We start from the raw sequence: 19,446 nt of genomic DNA, 5'->3' as shown, positions 1-19,446 counted from the left end.
TGAGTCCCTTGCCTCCTTGTTCCCTCATCCCTGCTGGCAGAGCTCTAGTCGTGAGGAAATTCAGCTGTCTGCTCTTTGTTTTTATAATTGTAGTCGACCTACAGTGTGACGTTAGTTTCAGGTGTACAACCTAGTGACTCCTCAGTTCTGTATATCACTCTGTGCTCACCACAGATGCAGCCCCACCTCACACCGTAAGACGCTATGACAGTACTGTTGTTACTTCCTGTGTTGTACCATTTATCCCCAGGACTTACTCATTCTGTAACTGGAAGCCTGTACCTCCCACTCTGTTACTTTTTGCCCATTCTGCACTCCCCTCCCCTCCCTTCTGGCAGCCACCAGTTCTCTGTATTTATGGGTCTTTTTCTGTGTTGTTTGTTTTGTTGTGTTTAGTTCTTTTTTTTTTTTTTTTTTGATTCCACATACAAGTGAAATCATATGGTATTTGCAATATGTTATGAAAAATGTTGCTAAAGCTTATGTCTGATAGATTGCTACCTGTTTTCTGCTAGGAATTTTATAGTTTCAGGTCTTACATTAGGTCTTTAATCCATTTTGAGTTTATTTTTGTGTATGGTGTAGAAAAGTGGTCCAGTTTCATTCTTTGACGTGTGATTGTTCAGTTTTCCTGACACCATTTATTAAAGATACTGTCTTTTCCCTATTGCATAAGTTTTCTTTCTTTATTATAGACCATATAAACATAGGTTTATTTCTGGCCTTCCTAGTTTGTTCATTGGTCTGTGTGTCTCTCTTGTGCCATTAATACACTTTTTCGATTATTCTATTTTTGTAGTATATCTTGAAATCTGGGATTGTGTTACCTCCAGCTTTGTTTTTATTTCTCAAGATTGCTTTGGCTATTATGGGTCTTTTGTGGTTCCATACAAATTTTAAGATTATTTGTTTTAGTTCTGTGAAAATTACTTTTGGTATTTTGGTAGGATTGCATTGAGCCTTTGGATTGCTTTGGAGAGTATGGACATTTTAACAATCTTAATTCTTCCAGTCTGAGCATGGTATGTCTTTCATCAGTGTTTGAAAGTTTTCAGAGTATATGTCTTTCACCTGCTCAGTTAAGTTTATTCCTAGGTATTTCATTCTTTTTGGTGCAATTGTAAATGCAATTATTTTCTTAATTTCTTTCTGCCACTTAGTTATTAGTGTATAGAAGTGTAACCAGTTTGTATATGTTGGTTTTGTATATGCTGCATCTTCACTGAATCCACTTATTCTGATGGTTTTTGGGTGGAGTCTTGAGGGTTTTCTGTGTGTTGTGTTCTGTCATCCTCAGATGTGAGTTTTACTTCTTTCTTACCAGTTTGGATGCCTTTTATTTCTTGTCTGGTTGCTGTGGCTGGGGTGAAGGTGGTGGGAGTGGCCATCTTGTCGTGTTCCTGATCTTAGTGGAAAAGCTCTCAGGTTTTTACTGTTGAGTATGATGTTATCTGTGGATTTGTCATATATGGCCTTTATCACGTTGAGGTATTTTCCTTCTAAACTTACTTTGTTAAGAGTTTTTATCGTGTTGAATTTTGGCCGAATTTTTTTCTGCATCTGTTGAGATGATCATACCAATTTTCATCCTTCATTCGTTTTGTTAATGTGGCGTGTCACATTGATTGATTGGAGGATACTGAACCATCTCCAGAATAGATCTAACTTCATCATGATGAATCCTTTTTTTTTGTTTTTAATTTTTATTATTTTTATTTTTTTTCATGTTTATTTTTTGAGAGAGAGCACAAGTTGGGGGGGGAGAGAGAGAAGGGGGCTTGGGGGAGACACAGAATCTGAAGCAGGCTCCAGGCTCTGAGCTGTCAGCACAGAGCCCAACGCGGGGCTCGAACTCACGGACCGTGAGATCATACCTGAGCTGAAGTCAGATGCTTAACCAACTGAGCCACCCAGGTGCCCCTGATTTTAATCTTCAATTTGGTGAGACCTTTTTGGTGGCATATCCTGGAGAATGTTCCATGTGCACTTGAAAAGAATGTGTTTTCTGTTGTTTTTGGATGGAATGTTGTGAATGTTCTGTTAGGTCCATCTAGTCTGATGTCTTGTTCAAAGACACGGTTTCCTTATTGACTTTCTGCTTGATTTTCTCCATTGATGCAAGTTGGGTGTCCCCTGCTGTTACTGTGTTACGTCATTTCCTCTGTGTGTGTCTGTTTTTATGTTCATACATTTAGGTGCTCCAATATTGGTTGCATAGATACTTATAATTGTTACGTTCTCTTGTTGGATTGATCCCTTTGTCATTATGCAGTGCCCTTGTCTCTTGTTACGGTCTTTATATTTTATTTATTTTTAATTTTTATTTTATTTTAAAGTCTGTTTTGTGTAATGTAAGTATTGATACCCTGGCTTTTTTTGGATACCATTTGCATGGAATATCTTTTTCCATCCCTTCCCTTTTGGTCTGTATTTTCTGAAGCAAGTCTCTTGTAGGCAGCATATAGATGGATCTTGTTTTTTTATCCGTTCCATCAGCCATGTCTTTTGATTGGAGCATTTATTTACATTTAAAGTAATTATTGATAGGTATGTACTTAGTGCCTTTTGTTACTTGTTTCCTCATTGTTTTTGTAGTTCTCTTGCTCTTTTTCCTTGTGATTGAGGACTTTCTTTGGTGTTATGCTTGGCTTTCTCTCTCTCAATTTTTGTGTGTCTATTACAGGTTTTTGCTTTGTGGTTACCATAAGGTTCATAGATAACATCCTAAGTATATAGGATTCTAAGTAACATACTTATAATGATACTTACAATGATACTGTATAACTTATAATGATACTATATAACATAATAAGTATATAGCAGTCTGTATTAAGTTGATGGTCACCTAAGTTTGAGCATCTTCTAAAAGGACTGTATTTTTACTGCCCACTTCTATGTTTTATGTGTATGTTGTTATATTTTACATTTTCTGAGTTCCCTTAACTAATATTTTATTTATAAATGTGCTGCTTTTTAGTCTTTTAACTTTCTTTGTAAGTGATTGAACTACTACCTCCACTATGTTTGTTTTTATGAGTGAAATTTTTTTGGGTCATAATTTCTTCTCGGTATGGTCTTTTTGCTTAAAGAAGTCCTTTTACCGTTTCTTGTAAGGCCGGTTCATTGGTGATGAACTGCTTTAACTTTTGTTTGTCTGGGAAACTCTTTGTCTTGCCTTTAGTTCCAAATGGCAACCTTGCTGGGTAGAGTATACTTGGTTGTAGGTTTTGTCTTTTTAGCACTTTGAATATATCCTGCTACTCCCTTCTGGCCTACAGGGTTTCTTCTGAACAATTAGCTGATAGCCTCATGGGGGGTTCCCTGCTGTGTAACTAGTTGCTTTTCTCTTGCTGCTTTTAAGATTCTCTCTTTATCTTTTAATTTCTGACATTTTAATGATTATGTGTCTTAGTGTGGACTTCTTTGGGTTCATTTTTGTTTATGGCTCTCTTGCTTCCTGGACATGGATGTCTGTTTAGAGAAATTTTCAGCTATTATTTCTTCAAATAAGTTTTCTGCCCTTTGCTCTTTCTTCTCCCGGACCCCTATAATGTAAATTTTTTTTCCGCTTGATGTTGTCCCAGGGGTCCTTTAACCTGTCATTTATTTTTTTGCTGTTCAACTTGGGTGCTTCCTGCTATCCGGTCTTCCAGATCACTGAACTGGTCTCCTGCATTCTCTAATCTGCCATTGATTCCCTTTAGTGTATTTTTCACTTCGGTTAATGTGTTCTTCAACTCTGATTGGTTGTTTTTCATATTTTCTATCACTTTGTTGAGGTCCTTACTGAGTTCATCCACTCTTCTTTGTAGTCCTGTGGGTGCCTTTATGACCATTACTTTGAACTCTTTATCAAGTAGATTGCTTGTCTGTTTAGTTTTCTGCTGTTTCCTTTTGTTCTTTTGATTGGAGCATATTCCTCTGTTTCCTCATTTTATCTGACTTCCTGTGTTTGTTTGTGTGAATTAGGTGAAAGGGCTACCTCTCCCATTCTTGAAGGAGTGGCCTTGTATAGGAATTTCCCCTGTGTAGACTCCATGTTCCTGATGGCTTTGGCTTTCTGGCTGGAGCTGGAGCGGGCACAGGCTGGGGCATCTTGGGCTGCTTTGTGCCAGGGCCACCCTAATAGGACAGCTGGAGCTGAATCAGATGTGGTCTGGCAGGTCCTGGGGTTCTCTGTGTTGGGCTACCCTGGTGGGATGGCTGGAGCTGGGGTGGGTGCCAGCTGCAGCACTCCACCGGGGGCTCCCTGGCTGGATCGGTGAGGGTGCCTGGGGTGCTTTGCATCCAAGTTGCCTTGGCAGGACAGCTGGAGATGGAGTTGTAGTGGGCACAGGCTGGGGGTTTTCTTGTGTGTGTTGTGCTGGGGCAGCCCTAGCTGGACAGCTGGAGCTATGGTAGGTGTGGGCCAGGAGCCCAGGGCCACTGAGTCAGCAGTCCGTTTAGAGCGCCTGGACCCTGCTCCTGTCTGCACTACCAAGGTGAAGGGAGAGCGTAAACAGCGGTGCCTCTTAGCGTCTCCATCTCTGGGGGGCTTTCCAGCAGTCCCCACCACCTGGCCCATGCTGTATGGTTAGTAAATGAGTTTTCTCCACTTGTATAGTCTTTCTGCTCTTTAAAAGATTGTTTTGTTTTTTGTTGTGAGCCTGGGTGGGTGAATTTGCACGTGGCTCCTCAGTCCTGTCTCTCCCTACTGCAGTTTGTAATGTTGGGGTCAGTTTCCTGTCATTACCATGTCTCAGGCTCTCCTCTTGTCCTCTGTGTGGTCCTTCTACCCTTTGTTGTACGGAAGCTGTTCAGTCTATTCTCAGCTCTTTAGGAGGGATTGCCGTATGTGCAGGTATGGATTTCTTGTGTCTGTGGGAGGTAAATTCAAGGTCTTCCTCTGCTGCCATCTTGGACATTTCAGGACTTTTATATCTAAGTGCCAACTAGCACCTCCACTTGTAGGTCCCACAGACACTCATTTCAGTACGTTTATAACTTAACTCTTCCCTCCCCCTTTTCCCTCTTTTCACCCTCCAAAAAACCAAACAAAATCCGTTTCTTTGTTAGTATTTCTCATCTTAGTCATACCACCGCACATCTAGAGGCTTGAGCAGGAAGTTTGGGAATGACACGACTTCTCTGACGCCATCGTGCCTCATACTGAGTCACTGGGTCCTAATGTGATACTGTGAGACCTAGATGTCATGGATATAGCCGCCTTTTCACACATCTGCTTATCCTTGTTGAGGCCAGTGTCGTTTCTAATCTAATCTCCCATAGGGGCTGCAGTCCTGTATAACACAAATGTAATCCTGTCCCTTCCCTGCTAAAAATCCTTCACTAACTATAGTCATTAGGATAAATCCAAAATCTTTACTGTTATTGAAAGGCTAGCATGATGTGGCACTGGCTCACGTCTCCAGCCTCATTTCTGAGCACTGTGTCTCTCAAACTGTGTTCCATGTAGAGCGAAATACCAGTTTCTGAACCACCTGCACTCTTTGTTTTATCTGTAGGCCTTCTGTTCAGAACATGTATTCCTTCTCCTGGTCCCTGCACTCTCAGAGCCTTCCTCCACCGCCCTACATGCTCTTAAGTGCTCTCGCTGAGTGTTCCCTTGCACCCTGTGCTTGTTGCAGAATTGATCTCAGTTCACTGATACTACTGGTTCACTTGTGTCTCTTTTGTTAAGTCATAAACTGCATGAAGTCGGAGGTTGTGGCTGCACTTCTGTGCATCTTCACGCAGCACAGTGGCTGGTATGAAATAAGTCGTCATATGTTAGCTTTTATTATTGCTGAGTAAACATTTGCTAATATAATAAATACTTTTCAAAAGTCACCTTACAAGTTACTTTTTTAGCGAAGACTTCCTTTTTTCTGAGAAAGTGCAAGTCTTTCTGTCTTTGAGTCTTAGTATGGTATGTCTGCGTTTGTATCGCCTACTAATTGACAGTATTTTGCATTTATTTGTTTATGTCTGTCTTTACTATGAGACTGTAAGCTCCTTGAAGGCAAAGACTGAGTGTCATTCATATTTGAATCTCTGTTGCTTTCCTTAATGCTTTTTACCTAGGTCTTGTAGGTACCGGATCCATTATTTTGTTGTCATCCTTCTGATCCACTCTGGTCTGTCAGGGTCACTTGTGTTTAGAACTAAGCATAATAGGGGCATCTGTGTGGTTCAGTTGGTTAACCGTCTGTCCGACTCTTTATTTCAGCTCAGGTCATAATCTCACATGGGATCAAGCCCCTTGTTGGGCTCTGCACTGAGAGTGGAGTCTGCTTGGGATTCTCTCTGTCCATCTTTCTCTATCAAAATAAACTTAAAAAAAAATCAAAACTAAGCATTATATTCTGGATAATGGAGAGAACTTCTTTTGATATGCAATGTACTTTTAATGTAATGTACTTCTTTTCTTCGTCCTTTAAGATCAGTTGAGTTATTTTTCTTTTTTAAAGACTATCGAGTTTGTAGTCAGTTGAAAACTTCACATCTTTTGCTTGAGGAATTCTGATTTTTTAAACCAAAATAAATAAATAAACCTCAATAAAGGATTATGAACCTTTATCTTTGCTTTAATCTAATGTTCACTTGTACCCTTATTCCAGTCTTTTCCTCTTTCTTGATTCTTGCATCCTTACACTTACCTGCTTTTTCTTGCCATGGGTAAATAGATCTGGGAAGACTGTTGACTGAGGCATGCGGTGTATCATCTGATTTGTCTAAATTGGTTAATGAATTCATCTCTGGTGTCATTCATGTCAGTATGAAGTATAGAGAGTCATCTGACTACACTTTTTAAGCTGCTTATAAATGGATTTGAATCTCCATTGATCTGTCACATCTATAGGATATGAGATTTTTTTTTTCTTTTTTGACAACTTTGCTGATGATGAAAATATCCTGCATTATTATCCAGTCCAGAAAAGCCTTCAGAAAATTGTTGACATGACCTGTTTGGAACACTTGGGGTAGTATCTGATGATTTTCAAACCAGCTGTTCAATAATGTCTTCGAGTATTTAGTGGGGATTGGCCTCTGAAATAAATTTCAGAATCTATTTTCCAGAATATTTTCTTTTCACTTTGCAAAATTTTAGGCAAGGTATTGCCTGTCTGGCACCCTTTGTGACATTTCCCTTATGCCGATTAAGTTCCCAGAGTTTACTGACAGTGTCTCTGTTATCCAATTATGATCTGATTTGACTGGAGAGTTAACTTAAGAAAATTGACTAGTTTCTTAGTATTTCCTCTATTCACTCCACTTTGAGAATTGTTCTCATGGGTGGATAAAATGAGCAAGAAGAAAATAATATAGATTTACTTTCTTTTGTTGGTAAGTATAATAATATCTGAAGCAATACTTCTGTCTTTCATTTCAGTACTTTGGGGTATTTGTACAAGTCTTGGGTCATTTCAAACATCTTCATGTTTTAGGTGTCACTATATTGAATGTTTTCACAGATGTCTTTTTTTTTTAATATTTTTTTTTTCAACATTTGTTTATTTTTGAGACAGAGAGAGACAGAGCATGAACGGGGGAGGGCCAGAGAGAGGGAGACACAGAATCAGAAACAGGCTCCAGGCTCTGAGCCATCAGCCCAGAGCCTGACGCGGGGCTCGAACTCACGGACCGCGAGATCGTGACCTGGCTGAAGTCGGACGCTTAACCGACTGCGCCACCCAGGCGCCCCAGATGTCTTTTTTTTTTAATTTAAACTTATTAGAAGTAACTTACTGTGTAGTCTTATTTACCTTTTTATCATAAAGATTACTCACGTGACTATGTTTTACTATATATGTATAGTATATAGACTTTTACATATGTCTATATGTATATAATATGTAGACTATATTACCTTTTCCCATTCCAGTTTAATATAAAGTTTTAGAACCAGATACAAATTTGAATTTCAGCCCTGCTTGTTAATGACTGTATGTCCTTGTTCAGTTAGCCTCTGAACTAGTTGATTCATCATGTAAATCCCCATTTTAATAAGAATAACTGCCTTACGGTATTACTGTTGGGACTTAGTAAAGTAGTAACCTGTAATACACTTAATCCAGTACCAAACATCCAATAAGCTCTAATGTCTAATAACTGGTAGATACTATTGGAGTTTTCCCATCTCTAAGGATTTTGAAATTCTTAGATTTTCCTGAAGAGTAAGGCATTTGTCTAGCTAGCTATGGTCACTGTCCCCTACTTTGAATTATAGACTTCAAGATGATGTGTATTATTTCCCATGGTTCTTCCTATTTCTTTTTGCTGTTGTGGGAAATGTCAGGATTTTGTTCATTTTTTTGTGGCTGAATAATATTCCTTTATGGATATAGATCACACGTGTTCTTATTTTAATTTTCTTTTTGTTGAAGTATAATTGACATAGTATTAGTTTCAGGTGTACAGCATTGATTTGACATACTCTTACTGTTTCTTACTTTCTGATTTAGGTTCAGAGAAGTGTTTTTTTTTTTAACACCTTTGTTGCGATATAGTCTTGTGTATCCTTTACCCACTGAAAGTGTACGATTCAGTGGTTTTTTTAGGATGTTCACATAGTTGTGCACTTGTCACCACTGTCAATTCCAGAGCATTTTCGTCACCTCAGAAAGAAACCTTGTGTCCATTGGCAGTGACTCTACATTCCTCCCTTCTCCCCGGCGCTGGAAACCGCTACCTACTTTCTCTGACCCTGAAATTGCCTATTTGGGACTTTCCGTATAAATGGGATTCATGGCATTTAAATCTGTGGCTTCACTTAGCATAATGTTCTTAAGGTTTATATATACTTGATAACTCTTTTTTTGTTTTAATGTTTATTTTAGAGAGAGACACACACAGAGTGCAAGTTGGGGAGGGACAGAGAGAGGGAGAGAGAGGGGGAGGGGCACAGCATCCAAAGCAGGCTCCAGGCTCTAGGCTCTGAGCTGTCAGCACAGAGCACAATGCAAGACTCAAACCCACGAACTGCAAGATCATGACTTGAGCTGAAGTCGGGATGCTCAACTGACTGAGCCACCTGGGCGCCCCATACTTGATAACTCTTTATAGCCAAGTATTCCATCCTGTGGCCCTAGCACGTTTTGTTTATCCATTCATCAGTTGATGGACATAGGGCTTGTTTCCACTTTGACGCTACGTGTTTCACTGCCGTGACCGTCTGTGTACAGGTTCTTCTCTGGATGCGTGTTTTCACGTCTCTTGCACATGTACCTGGTGGTGGAGTTGTTGGGTCAAGCGGTAATTCAGTGTTTAGCCTTCCAAGGAGCTGTGCTGTGGAGCGCGGCTGCCCTGTCGTGCAGTCGCTGGCAGCGTGAGCTGCTCTGCCTCCTTATCGCTGTTTCGGCGCTGCTTTCTTGACTCGAGCCACTCTAACAGGTGTGCTCTGGGGTCTCGGGTTTTCATTTGCATTTCCCTAGTGGCTTGTAACATGGAGCATCTTTTTATGTGCTTACTTGCCATCTCTGTATTGTCTTTCCTGGCATTTAAATGTTTTGTCTTTTTTTCAATTTGTTTTATTGAATTTTGAGACATCTTTGTGCAAAGAATATAAATTCTTTATCATATAGCTGTCTTACAAATATTTTTTCTCAGTCTGCCTTTTCTGTATTCTTAATATTAGCTTTTAGAGAGAAGTTTTAAATTTTGACGTCTCTTTTATCTTTCATCTTTTTTTTTCTTTCATGGATTGTGCTTGTGGTGGTGTGTGAGCCTCACTCAGGGTCACAAAGATTCTTTCCCGTGTTTTCTTCCATAAGTTTTATTTATTTATTTATTATTATTTTTTAATATGAAATTTATTGTCAAATTGGTTTCCATACAACGCCCAAAGCTCATCCCAACAGGTGCCCTCTTCAATACCCATCGCCCACCCTCCCCTCCCTCCCACCCTCCATCAACCCTCGGTTCTCAGTTTTTAAGAGTCTCTTATGGTTTGGCTCCCTCCCTCTCTACCCTCTTTTTTTTTTTTTTCTTCCCCTCCCCCATGGGTTTCTGTTAAGTTTCTCAGGATCCACATAAGAGTGAAACCATATGGTATCTGTCTTTCCCTGTATGGCTTATTTCACTTAACACTCTCCACTTCCATCCACGTTGCTACAAAAGGCCATATTTCATTCTTTCTCATTGCCACGTAGTATTCCATTGTGTATATAAACCACAATTTCTTTATCCATTCATCAGTTGATGGACATTTAGGCTCTTTCCATAATTTGGCTATTGTTGAGAGTTCTGCTATAAACATTGGGGTACAAGTGCCCCTATGCATCAGCACTCCTGTATCCCTTGGGTAAATTCCTAGCAGTGTTATTGCTGGGTCATAGGGTAGATCTATTTTTAATTTTGGGGGGAACCTCCACACTGTTTTCCAGAGCGGCTGCACCAGTTTGCATTCCCACCAACAGTGCAAGAGGGTTCCCATTTCCACATCCTCACCAGCATCTATAATCTGATTTGTTCATTTTGGCCACTCTGACTGGCGTGAGGTGATATCTGAGTGTGGTTTTGATTTGTATTTCCCTGATGAGCGATGTTGAGCATCTTTTCATGTGCCTGTTGGCCATCTGGATGTCTTCTTTAGAGAAGTGTCTGTTCATGTTTTCTGCCCATTTCTTCACTGGATCATTTGTTTTTCGGGTGTGGAGTTTGGTGAGCTCTTTACACATTTTGGATACTAGCCCTTTGTCCGATATGTCATTTGCAAATGTCTTTTCCCATTCCGTTGGTTGCCTTTTAGTTTTGTTGATTGTTTCCTTTGCAGTGCAGAAGCTTTTTATCTTGATGAGGTCCTAATAGTTCATTTTTGCTTTTAATTCCCTTGCCTTTGGAGATGTGTCAAGTAAGAAATTGCTGCGGCTGAGGTCAGAGAGGTCTTTTCCTGCTTTCTCCTCTAGGGTTTTGATGGTTTCCTGTCTCACATTCAGGTCCGTTATCCATTTTGAGTTCATTTTTGTGAATGGTATAAGAAAGGGGTCTAGTTTCATTCTTCTGCATGTTGCTGTCCAGTTCTCCCAGCACCATTTGTTAAAGAGACTGTCTTTTTTCCATTGGATGTTCTTTCTTGCTTTGTCAAAGATGAGTTGGCCATACTTTTGTGCGTCCAATTCTGGAGTCTCTATTCCATTGGTCTATGTGTCTGTTTTTGTGCCAATACCATGCTGTCTTGATGATTACAGCTTTGTAGTAGAGGCTAAAGCCTGGGATTGTGATGCCTCCCGCTTTGGTCTTCTTCAAAATTACTTTGGCTATTCGGGGTCTTTTGTGGTTCCATATAAATTTTAGGATTGCTTGTCCTAGCCTCGAGAAGAATGCTGGTGCAATTTTGATTGGGATTGCAATGAATGTATAGATACCTTTGGGTAGTATTGACATTTTAACAATATTCTTCCAATCCATGAGCATGGATTGTTTTTCCATTTCTTTATATCTTCTTCAATTTCCTTCATAAGCTTTCTATAGTTTTCAGCATACAGATCTTTTACATCCCTGGTTAGGTTTATTCCTAGGTATTTTATGATTCTTGGTGCAGTTGTGAATGGGATCAGTTTATTTGTCTTTCTGTTGCTTCATTGTTAGTGTATAAGAATGCAACTGATTTCTGTACCTTGATTTTGTGTCCTGCGACTTTGCTGAATTCATGTATCAGTTCTAGCAGACTTTTGGTGGAGTCTATCGGGTTTTCCATGCATAATATGTCATCTGCAAAAAGTGAAAACTTGACTTCATCTTTGCCAATTTTGACGCCTTTGATTTCCTTTTGTTGTCTGATTGCTGATGCTAGAACTTCCAACACTATGTTAAACAACAGTGGTGAGAGTGGGCATCCTTGTCGTGTTCCTGATCTCAGGGAGAAGGCTTTCAGTTTTTCCCCATTGAGGATGATATTAGCTGTGGGCTTTTCATAAATGGCTTTTATGATATTTAAGTATCTTCCTTCTATCCCGACTTCCTCGAGGGTTTTTATTAAGAAAGGATGCTGAATTTTGTCAAATGCTTTTTCTGCATCGATTGCATATGGTTCTTTTCTTTCATTAATGTGATGTATCACATTGATTGATTTGCGAATATTCAACCAGCCCTGCAGCCCAGGAATGAATCCCACTTGACCATGGTGAATAATTCTTTTTATATGCTGTTGAATTCGATTTGCTAGTATCTTGTTGAGAATTTTTGCATCCATATTCATCAGGGATATTGGCCTGTAGTTCTCTTTTTTTGCTGGGTTTCTGTCTGGTTTAGGAATCAAAGTAATGCTGGCTTCATAGAATGAGTCTGGAAGTTTTCCTTCCCTTTCAATTTTTTGGAAAAGCTTGAGAAGGATAGGTATTATCTCTGCTTTAAATGTCTGGTAGAATTCCCCAGGGAAGCCATCTGGTCCTGGACTCTTATTTGTTGGGGGATTTTTGATAACTGATTTCAATTTGTTTGCTGGTTATGGGTCTGTTCGAGTTTTCTGTTTCTTCCTGTTTGAGTTTTGGAAGTGTGTGGGTACTTAGGAATTTGTCCATTTCTTCCAGGTTGTCCAGTTTGTTGGCATATAATTTTTCATAGGATTCCCTGATAATTGCTTGTATCTCTGAGGGATTAGTTGTAATAATTCCATTTTCATTCATGATTTTATCTATTTGGGTCATCTCCCTTTTCTTTTTGAGAAGCCTGGCTAGAGGTTTATCAATTTTGTTTAGTTTTTCAAGAAACCAACTCTTGGTTTCATGGATCTGCCCCACAGTTGTTTTAGAGTCTATATTGTTTATTTCTGCTCTGATCTTTATTATTTCTCTTCTTCTGCTGGGTTTGGAGTGTCTTTGCTGTTCTGCTTCTATTTCCTTTAGGTGTGCTGTTAGATTTTGTATTTGGGATTTTTCTTGTTTCTGGATTGCAATGTATTTTCCTCTCAGGACTGCCTTTGCTGCATCCCAAAGCGTTTGGATTGTTGTATTTTCATTTTCATTTGTTTCCATATATTTTTAAATTTCTTCTCTAATTGCCTAGTTGACCCATTCATGGGTTGACCCATGCTTTTGGAGGTTTTCCAGACTTTTTCCTATGGTTGATTTCAAGTTTCATAGCATTGTGGTCTGAAAGTGTGCATGGTATGATCTCAGTTCTTTTATACTTATGAAGGGCTCTTTTGTGACCCAGTATGTGATCTATCTTGGAGAATGTTCCATGTGCACTCAAGAAGAAAGTGTATTCTGTTGCTTTGGGATGCAGAATTCTAAATATATCTGTCAAGTCCATCTGATCCAATGTTTCTTTATTGATCCTGTGTCTAGATGATCTATCCATTGCTCTAAGTGGAGTGTTAAAGTCCCCTGCAATTACCAGTCTTATCAATAAGGTTGCTTATGTTTGTGATTAATCGTTTTATATATTTGGGGGCTCCCATATTCGGCACATAGACATTTATAATTGTTAGCTCTTCCTGATGGATAGACACTCTAATTATTATATAATGCCCTTCCTCATGTCTTGTTTCAGCCTTTAATTTAAAATCTAGTTTGATATAAGTATGGCTACTCCAGCTTTCTTTTGACTTCCAGTAGCATGATAGATAGTTCTCCATCCCCTCACTTTCAATCTGAAGGTGTCCTCAGGTCTAAAATGAGTCTCTTGTAGACAGCGAATAGATGTGTCTTTTGGTTGGAGCATTTAGTCCATTTACATTCAGTGTTGTTATTGAAAGATACGAGTTTAGAGTCATTGTGATGTCTGTAGGTTTCATGCTTGTAGTGATGTCTCTGGTACTTTGTGGTCCTTGCAACATTTTACTCACAGAATCCCCCTTAGGATTTTGTAGGGCTGGTTTAGTGGTGATGAATTCCTTCAGTTTTTGTTTGGGAATACCTTTATCTCTCCTTCTGTTCTGAATGACAGACTTGCTGGATAAAGGATTCTCGGCTGCCTATTTTTTCTGTTCATCACATTGAAGATTTCCTGCCATTCCTTTCTGGCCTGCCAAGTTTCAGTAGATAGGTCTGCCACTAGTCTTATGGGTCTCCCTTTATAAGTTAGAACCTGTTTATCCCTAGCTGCTTTCATAATTTTCTCTTTATCCTTGTATTTTGTCAGTTTCACTATGATATGTCATGCAGAAGATTGATTCAAGTTATGTCTGAAGGGAGTTCTCTGTGCCTCTTGGATTTCAAAGCCTTTTTCCTTCCTTGGATCAGGGAAGTTTTCTGCTATGATTTGTTCACATACACCTTCAGCCCCTTTCTCTCTCTTTTCCTCTTCTGGACTTTCTATTATACGGATATTGTTTCGTTTGATGCATCACTTAGTTTTCTAATTCTCCCCTCATACTCCTGGATTTTTTTATCTTTTTCTCAGCTTCCTCTTTTTCCATAATTTTATTTTCTAATTCACTTATTCTCTTCTCTGCCTCTTCAGTCCATGCTGTGGTCACCTCCATTTTACTTTGCACCTCATTTATAGCATTTTTTTAGCTCCTCATGAAGGTTTCTTAGTCCCCTGATCTTTGTAGCAATAGGTTCTCTGCTGTCCTCTATGCTTTTTTCAAGCCCAGCGATTAGTTTTATGACTATTATTCTAAATTCTTGTTCCGTTATATTGCTTAAATCGTTTTTGATCAATTTGTTAGCTGTCGCAACTTCCTGGAGTTTCTTTTGAGGAGAGTTCTTCCGTTTCATCATTTTGGGTAGTCCCTAGGGTGGCTTCAAACTGCAGGGCACTTCCCCTGTGCTGTCTGGAGTAACTTGTGTTGGTGGGCGGGGCCGCAGTCAGACCACCGCTGGGGCCACAGTCAGACTGGTGTGTACCTTCTCTTCCCCTCTCCCAGGGGCAGGACTCACTGTAGAGTGGTGTGGCCCCTGTCTGGGCTACTTGCACACTGCCAGGCTTGTGCTCCTTCAGTAGGATCTGGCGTATTAGCCAGGGTGGATCCGCAAGGTGCACAGGAGTGGGAGGGGCAGGCTTAGCTCACTTTGCTGTTGGTGGTCCCCTGTGGGAGGGGCCCTGCATCACCTGGAGGGAGGCAGACCCAATGGAGGGATGGATCCACAGAAGCACAGCGTTGGGTGTTTGTGAGGTGCAGGCAAGTTCGGTGATGGTAACTGGTTCCCTTTGGGATTTCAGGTGGGGGATGGGAGAGAGAGATGGCGCTTGCCAGCGCCTTTGTTCCCTGCTGAGCTGAGCTCTCCCTTCCAGGGCTCAACACCTCTCCCTCCCATTGTCCTTTCGCCCTCCCACTTTGCGCTCTCCAAGAGCAGAGCTGTTCATTTTTAACATTCCAGATGTTAAGTCCTGCTGGCTGTCAGAACTCAGGCAGTCCAGCCCCTCCGCTTTTGCAAGCCAGACTTCGGGGGCCCTGCCTTGCTGGGCGGGCTGCCCCTCCACCGCCCCGGCTCCCTCCCACCAGTCCGGTAGCACTCATCACCTTTCCGCCCTTCCTAACCTCCTTCCGTGGGCCTCTTGTCTACACTTGAGAGGTCTGGAGAGCCCATTCTGCTAGTCTTCTGGCGGTTTTCTGGGTTTTTTAGGCCGATGTGGGTGGAATATAAGCTATCAGGAGGAGGTGAGCCCAGCGTCCTCCTATGCTGCCATCTTCCGTTTCGATCTTCCATAAGTTTTATAATCTTGGCCTTTACCTTAAGGTCCATGATTCATTTTGGCTTAATTTTTGTATATGCTTGTGGTTGAATTTTTAGTGTTACTGTATTGGCTTTAGTTAACTCAGCTTTCCAAAAACTCCTGAAACTTTTAAAAATGAATGCATAAACCTAATTGGAAAGGTAAAACCTCTTAATGGTGAATTTTAAATTACCAGGGGATTTTGATACAAATTCTTGCAGAGGATATGTTCATAGTTTTTCATATTTTATTTAATGTTGTAAAATTATATTCATCTTGCCTATTTCACAAATAGGTATTCAAAGTGATAACTGCTAAAATAAAACCAGCGTTCTGTTTAAATTATAATTTGAATAAAAAAATAAACATGTCTCTCTTGAGAAAATATGAAACCAGTTTAATAGTTTACAAACATCGGTAATTAGTAGCAACAAGAGGCTTTTTCTTCTCCCTCAGGACCTCCTTTCCCACTCGTTCCCCTGCTTCTGGACCAACCAGTTCCGGTATAGCTCTTTCCCTCTCTTCTCCAAGTCTTTGTGCACACGTCACTCCCAGTGAAGCTTTCCCCAGTGACCCCATGGTTTAAAATTGCAGGCTTACTCCTCCAGTAGTCCTGGTTTTGTTTCCTCATTTATTTCTCTCAGAGCACATTATTATCCTCTGAATTTTACTTCATATGCCTCCCCTACCAGAGTATAAGATCCCTAGGGGCAACGTGTTGTTCGCTGATGTGTGCCTAGATTATAGTAGGTGCTCAATTAATGTTGAAGGAATGAATAGATTAGTATATGAAATATGTTTGCCACAGGTTAATTTGGGGTTAATTTTAAACCTCAGAGCTTCTAATAGGAACGTATTAATAAAAGAAAATATCTGACAATAAGTTAAAATGCTTTGGTAAATACTATGGAAACTTTAATTTTTTTTTTTTTTTTTATGACTTTTAAAAACTATTCTCTACAGGGTTCAGTTTGGCAAAGACTTGGTGCCGATGTGACTGCAGTTGAGTTTTTAGGTCATGTTGGTGGAGTTGGAATTGATATGGAGATATCTAAAAATTTTCAACGCATCCTTCAAAAACAAGGATTTAAATTTAAATTGAATACAAAAGTTACTGGTGCTACCAAGAAGTCAGATGGGAAAATTGATGTTTCGTAAGTATGCTACATTTGGTTTTGGTATGATATCCTTAAGAAAAACACTCCTTTTGCAGAATCAGATTTGGTTAGAACTTAGGGCCATCTTACTGCTTAGTATAACTCCATATTGCTTATTAAATCAGTCCATTGAAATTCATGGTTAAGTTGATGCTAGGAAAATTAACCCAGTGTTCTCACTGTAATGTGATTTCTCATAGTATACATTCAGAAATATTTAAACTCTCAATGTTCAGTGAAACTCAGTATTTTTAGATCTATGTGGAAATCCATAATATTAGATTGCTTACTATTGATAGACCTCCAGGGGATATGTACAGTTTTTCATTGCCTGACTCCTGTTAGAATTGTTGGCAACACTTGAGAAATGTCTGGTCTTAATTTCTGTGAGTTTTTTATGTCGATGTGTGTTTAATAGTCATACACTGTTCATTGTCTAGTATTGAAGGTGCTTCTGGTGGTAAAGCTGAAGTCATCACGTGTGATGTGCTCTTGGTTTGCATTGGCCGACGACCCTTTACTCAGAATTTGGGACTAGAAGAACTTGGAATTGAACTAGATCCTAGAGGTAGAATTCCAGTCAATACCAGATTCCAAACTAAAATTCCAAAGTAAGTTGGATAGTTAATTGCATTTTCAAAAATGTCTTAATTTATTTCAAACACTGTTTTGAAAATCTGACTTTTGCCATGCTTAAAACATGCCATTGGCTTTGGGGAAGAATGGTAAACTTCTATGTGAAAACAAAACTAACGGAAGTTTTTCATTACCCAAAGACTAGAACCTGAACTCACAGATCTATGAAGAGCTGTATTTTATATACTTATCGGTTATTTAATAACTAGAGACTTTTATTTTTATTACCACGGCATGACTGAAGATGAGTATCTGTGGTGGCCGAAGTTCACCATGTTTCTTTTCATCTGTGCGGTAGCATCTATGCTATTGGTGATGTGGTTGCTGGTCCGATGCTGGCTCACAAAGCGGAGGATGAAGGCATTATCTGTGTTGAAGGAATGGCTGGTGGCGCTGTGCACATTGACTACAACTGTGTCCCATCGGTGATTTACACGCACCCTGAAGTTGCTTGGGTTGGCAAATCAGAAGAGCAGTTGAAGGAAGAGGTAATTATCTTTTTTTTTTTTAAGTTTGTTTATTCTGAGAGAGATTGCAAAGCGAGTGGGAGAGGGGCAGAGAGAGGGGGTGAGAGAGAGAGACTCCCAAGCAGCCTCCGCACTATCAGCAAGAAGCCCGATGCGGGGCTTGAACTCACACCATGAGATCATGACCTGAGCCAAAGTTGGACGCTTAACCCACTGAGCCACCTAGGAGCCCCAAAAGAAGAGGTTATTCTGAATGCGAGGGTAGTTGTACTGTATAGCGTATGAACTGTGTTAATGACCCTGGTGGCTGAGAATCATTTTATTATTGCATTAATGCATTTTGAAATTATGTAGAAGTTATAGCTTCTATACTTTTCCCTTTGTTAGTAGCATAGAGGAGATCATTCACTTGCCTGTATCCAAATAGTTAATTCCAGAGCTTTTTAATTTCCCTTGAAATATCCCCAGGTAGACTGGCATTTGCATTTGCTTATGTTTGTACCCAAACTGTGTCTCATTAGCAAGAGGCTTTGGTCTTGCCTTCAACACACTCTGAAGAATTGCCTTCTTGGGGCTTATTTTCTGAACAAATGACGGATGGTTTCACCAATGGGAATGCGTTGTTTCAGAGTTGACATAGGTTTTCCTTTTCTGTCTCTCCCAGGGCATCGAGTACAAAGTCGGCAAGTTCCCCTTTGCTGCCAACAGCAGGGCGAAGACCAATGCTGACACAGATGGCCTGGTGAAGATTCTGGGACAGAAATCCACAGACAGGGTACTGGGAGCACATATTCTCGGGCCGGTGAGTATTCTAAGACCCCACATCCCATCGTGATTTCTGGAAAGCGTTGCTGTGTAGATGAATTTAAAACCACCTGCTGTTTACATCCTGAGCTTTTTATTTACCGGCAAACATTTGTGTGTGGTTTCTGATAAGGCAGCACTCAGTCTTGGCCGTCACATCATCAGCTTTCCATACCGCAACTAAGGTTATCCTTTTAAAACCTACACCAGGCCCTGGGCCTGCCTAACACTCTCGAGTGGCCCTTTTCAGCTTTGGGCTGTTATATCCAAGGCCCCACTAAATCTGGTCCTGTCTGCCTTTGACCTCATGTCTTCTCACTGTTGCCTTTTGCTCATTGATTCCCTGTCTTGTGGGCCTTCTCTCAGGTTGTTAACAGGCCAGTGTTGCCAGGTTAGAGCCCTTGGGCTTGGAGAACCTGTTGTCTGGAGAGCTGGGCCTCCCGGGCTTTGCATGAGTGGCTCCTACAAGGTCTCAGCTCACGTGGCGCCTCTGAGAGAAGCCTTTCCTACCACTGAATCTGAAGTATGGCCTCCCCCAAGGTATCCAATGTAATCATGATGATAGGCCACTCGAGCGCTTACTCTGGAATACGTTTTTCTGAATACATTCAGTAACTTTAGTTTTCCCAATTCTGGGGGGTAGGAGTCACTGTTCCCATTTCTGAAGTGAATAAATGGAATGAAGCACACAGCATGAGCACTTAAGGTAGTAAGTGGTAGGATTTGAATCCAGGCCAGCCGGCTCCAGAGCCCAGGCCCTTAACTTCCGTGCTACCTTTTCTGTGAAGCTTTTCCTG

The 19,446-nt window shown here is 40.4% G+C and overlaps 1 protein-coding gene across 1 annotated transcript in view; it reads left to right on the top strand.

Moving 5' to 3' along the window:
- Positions 1-19,446, top strand: part of DLD (dihydrolipoamide dehydrogenase) — a 35,317-nt gene that overhangs the window by 14,835 nt on the left and 1,036 nt on the right. Inside the window, exons 9-12 of the mRNA XM_003982645.5 lie at positions 16,549-16,739; positions 17,183-17,353; positions 17,677-17,866; positions 18,510-18,647. Coding sequence (XP_003982694.1) covers positions 16,549-16,739; positions 17,183-17,353; positions 17,677-17,866; positions 18,510-18,647 — 690 coding nt within the window. The remainder of the gene's footprint in view (positions 1-16,548; positions 16,740-17,182; positions 17,354-17,676; positions 17,867-18,509; positions 18,648-19,446) is intronic.

This window comes from Felis catus, chromosome A2, assembly GCF_018350175.1.
Source record: "Felis catus isolate Fca126 chromosome A2, F.catus_Fca126_mat1.0, whole genome shotgun sequence".
NCBI classification, from domain to species: Eukaryota; Metazoa; Chordata; class Mammalia; order Carnivora; family Felidae; genus Felis; species Felis catus.
Note: the sequence above shows the minus strand (reverse complement) of the source record. Positions and strands in the feature narration are given on the sequence as shown.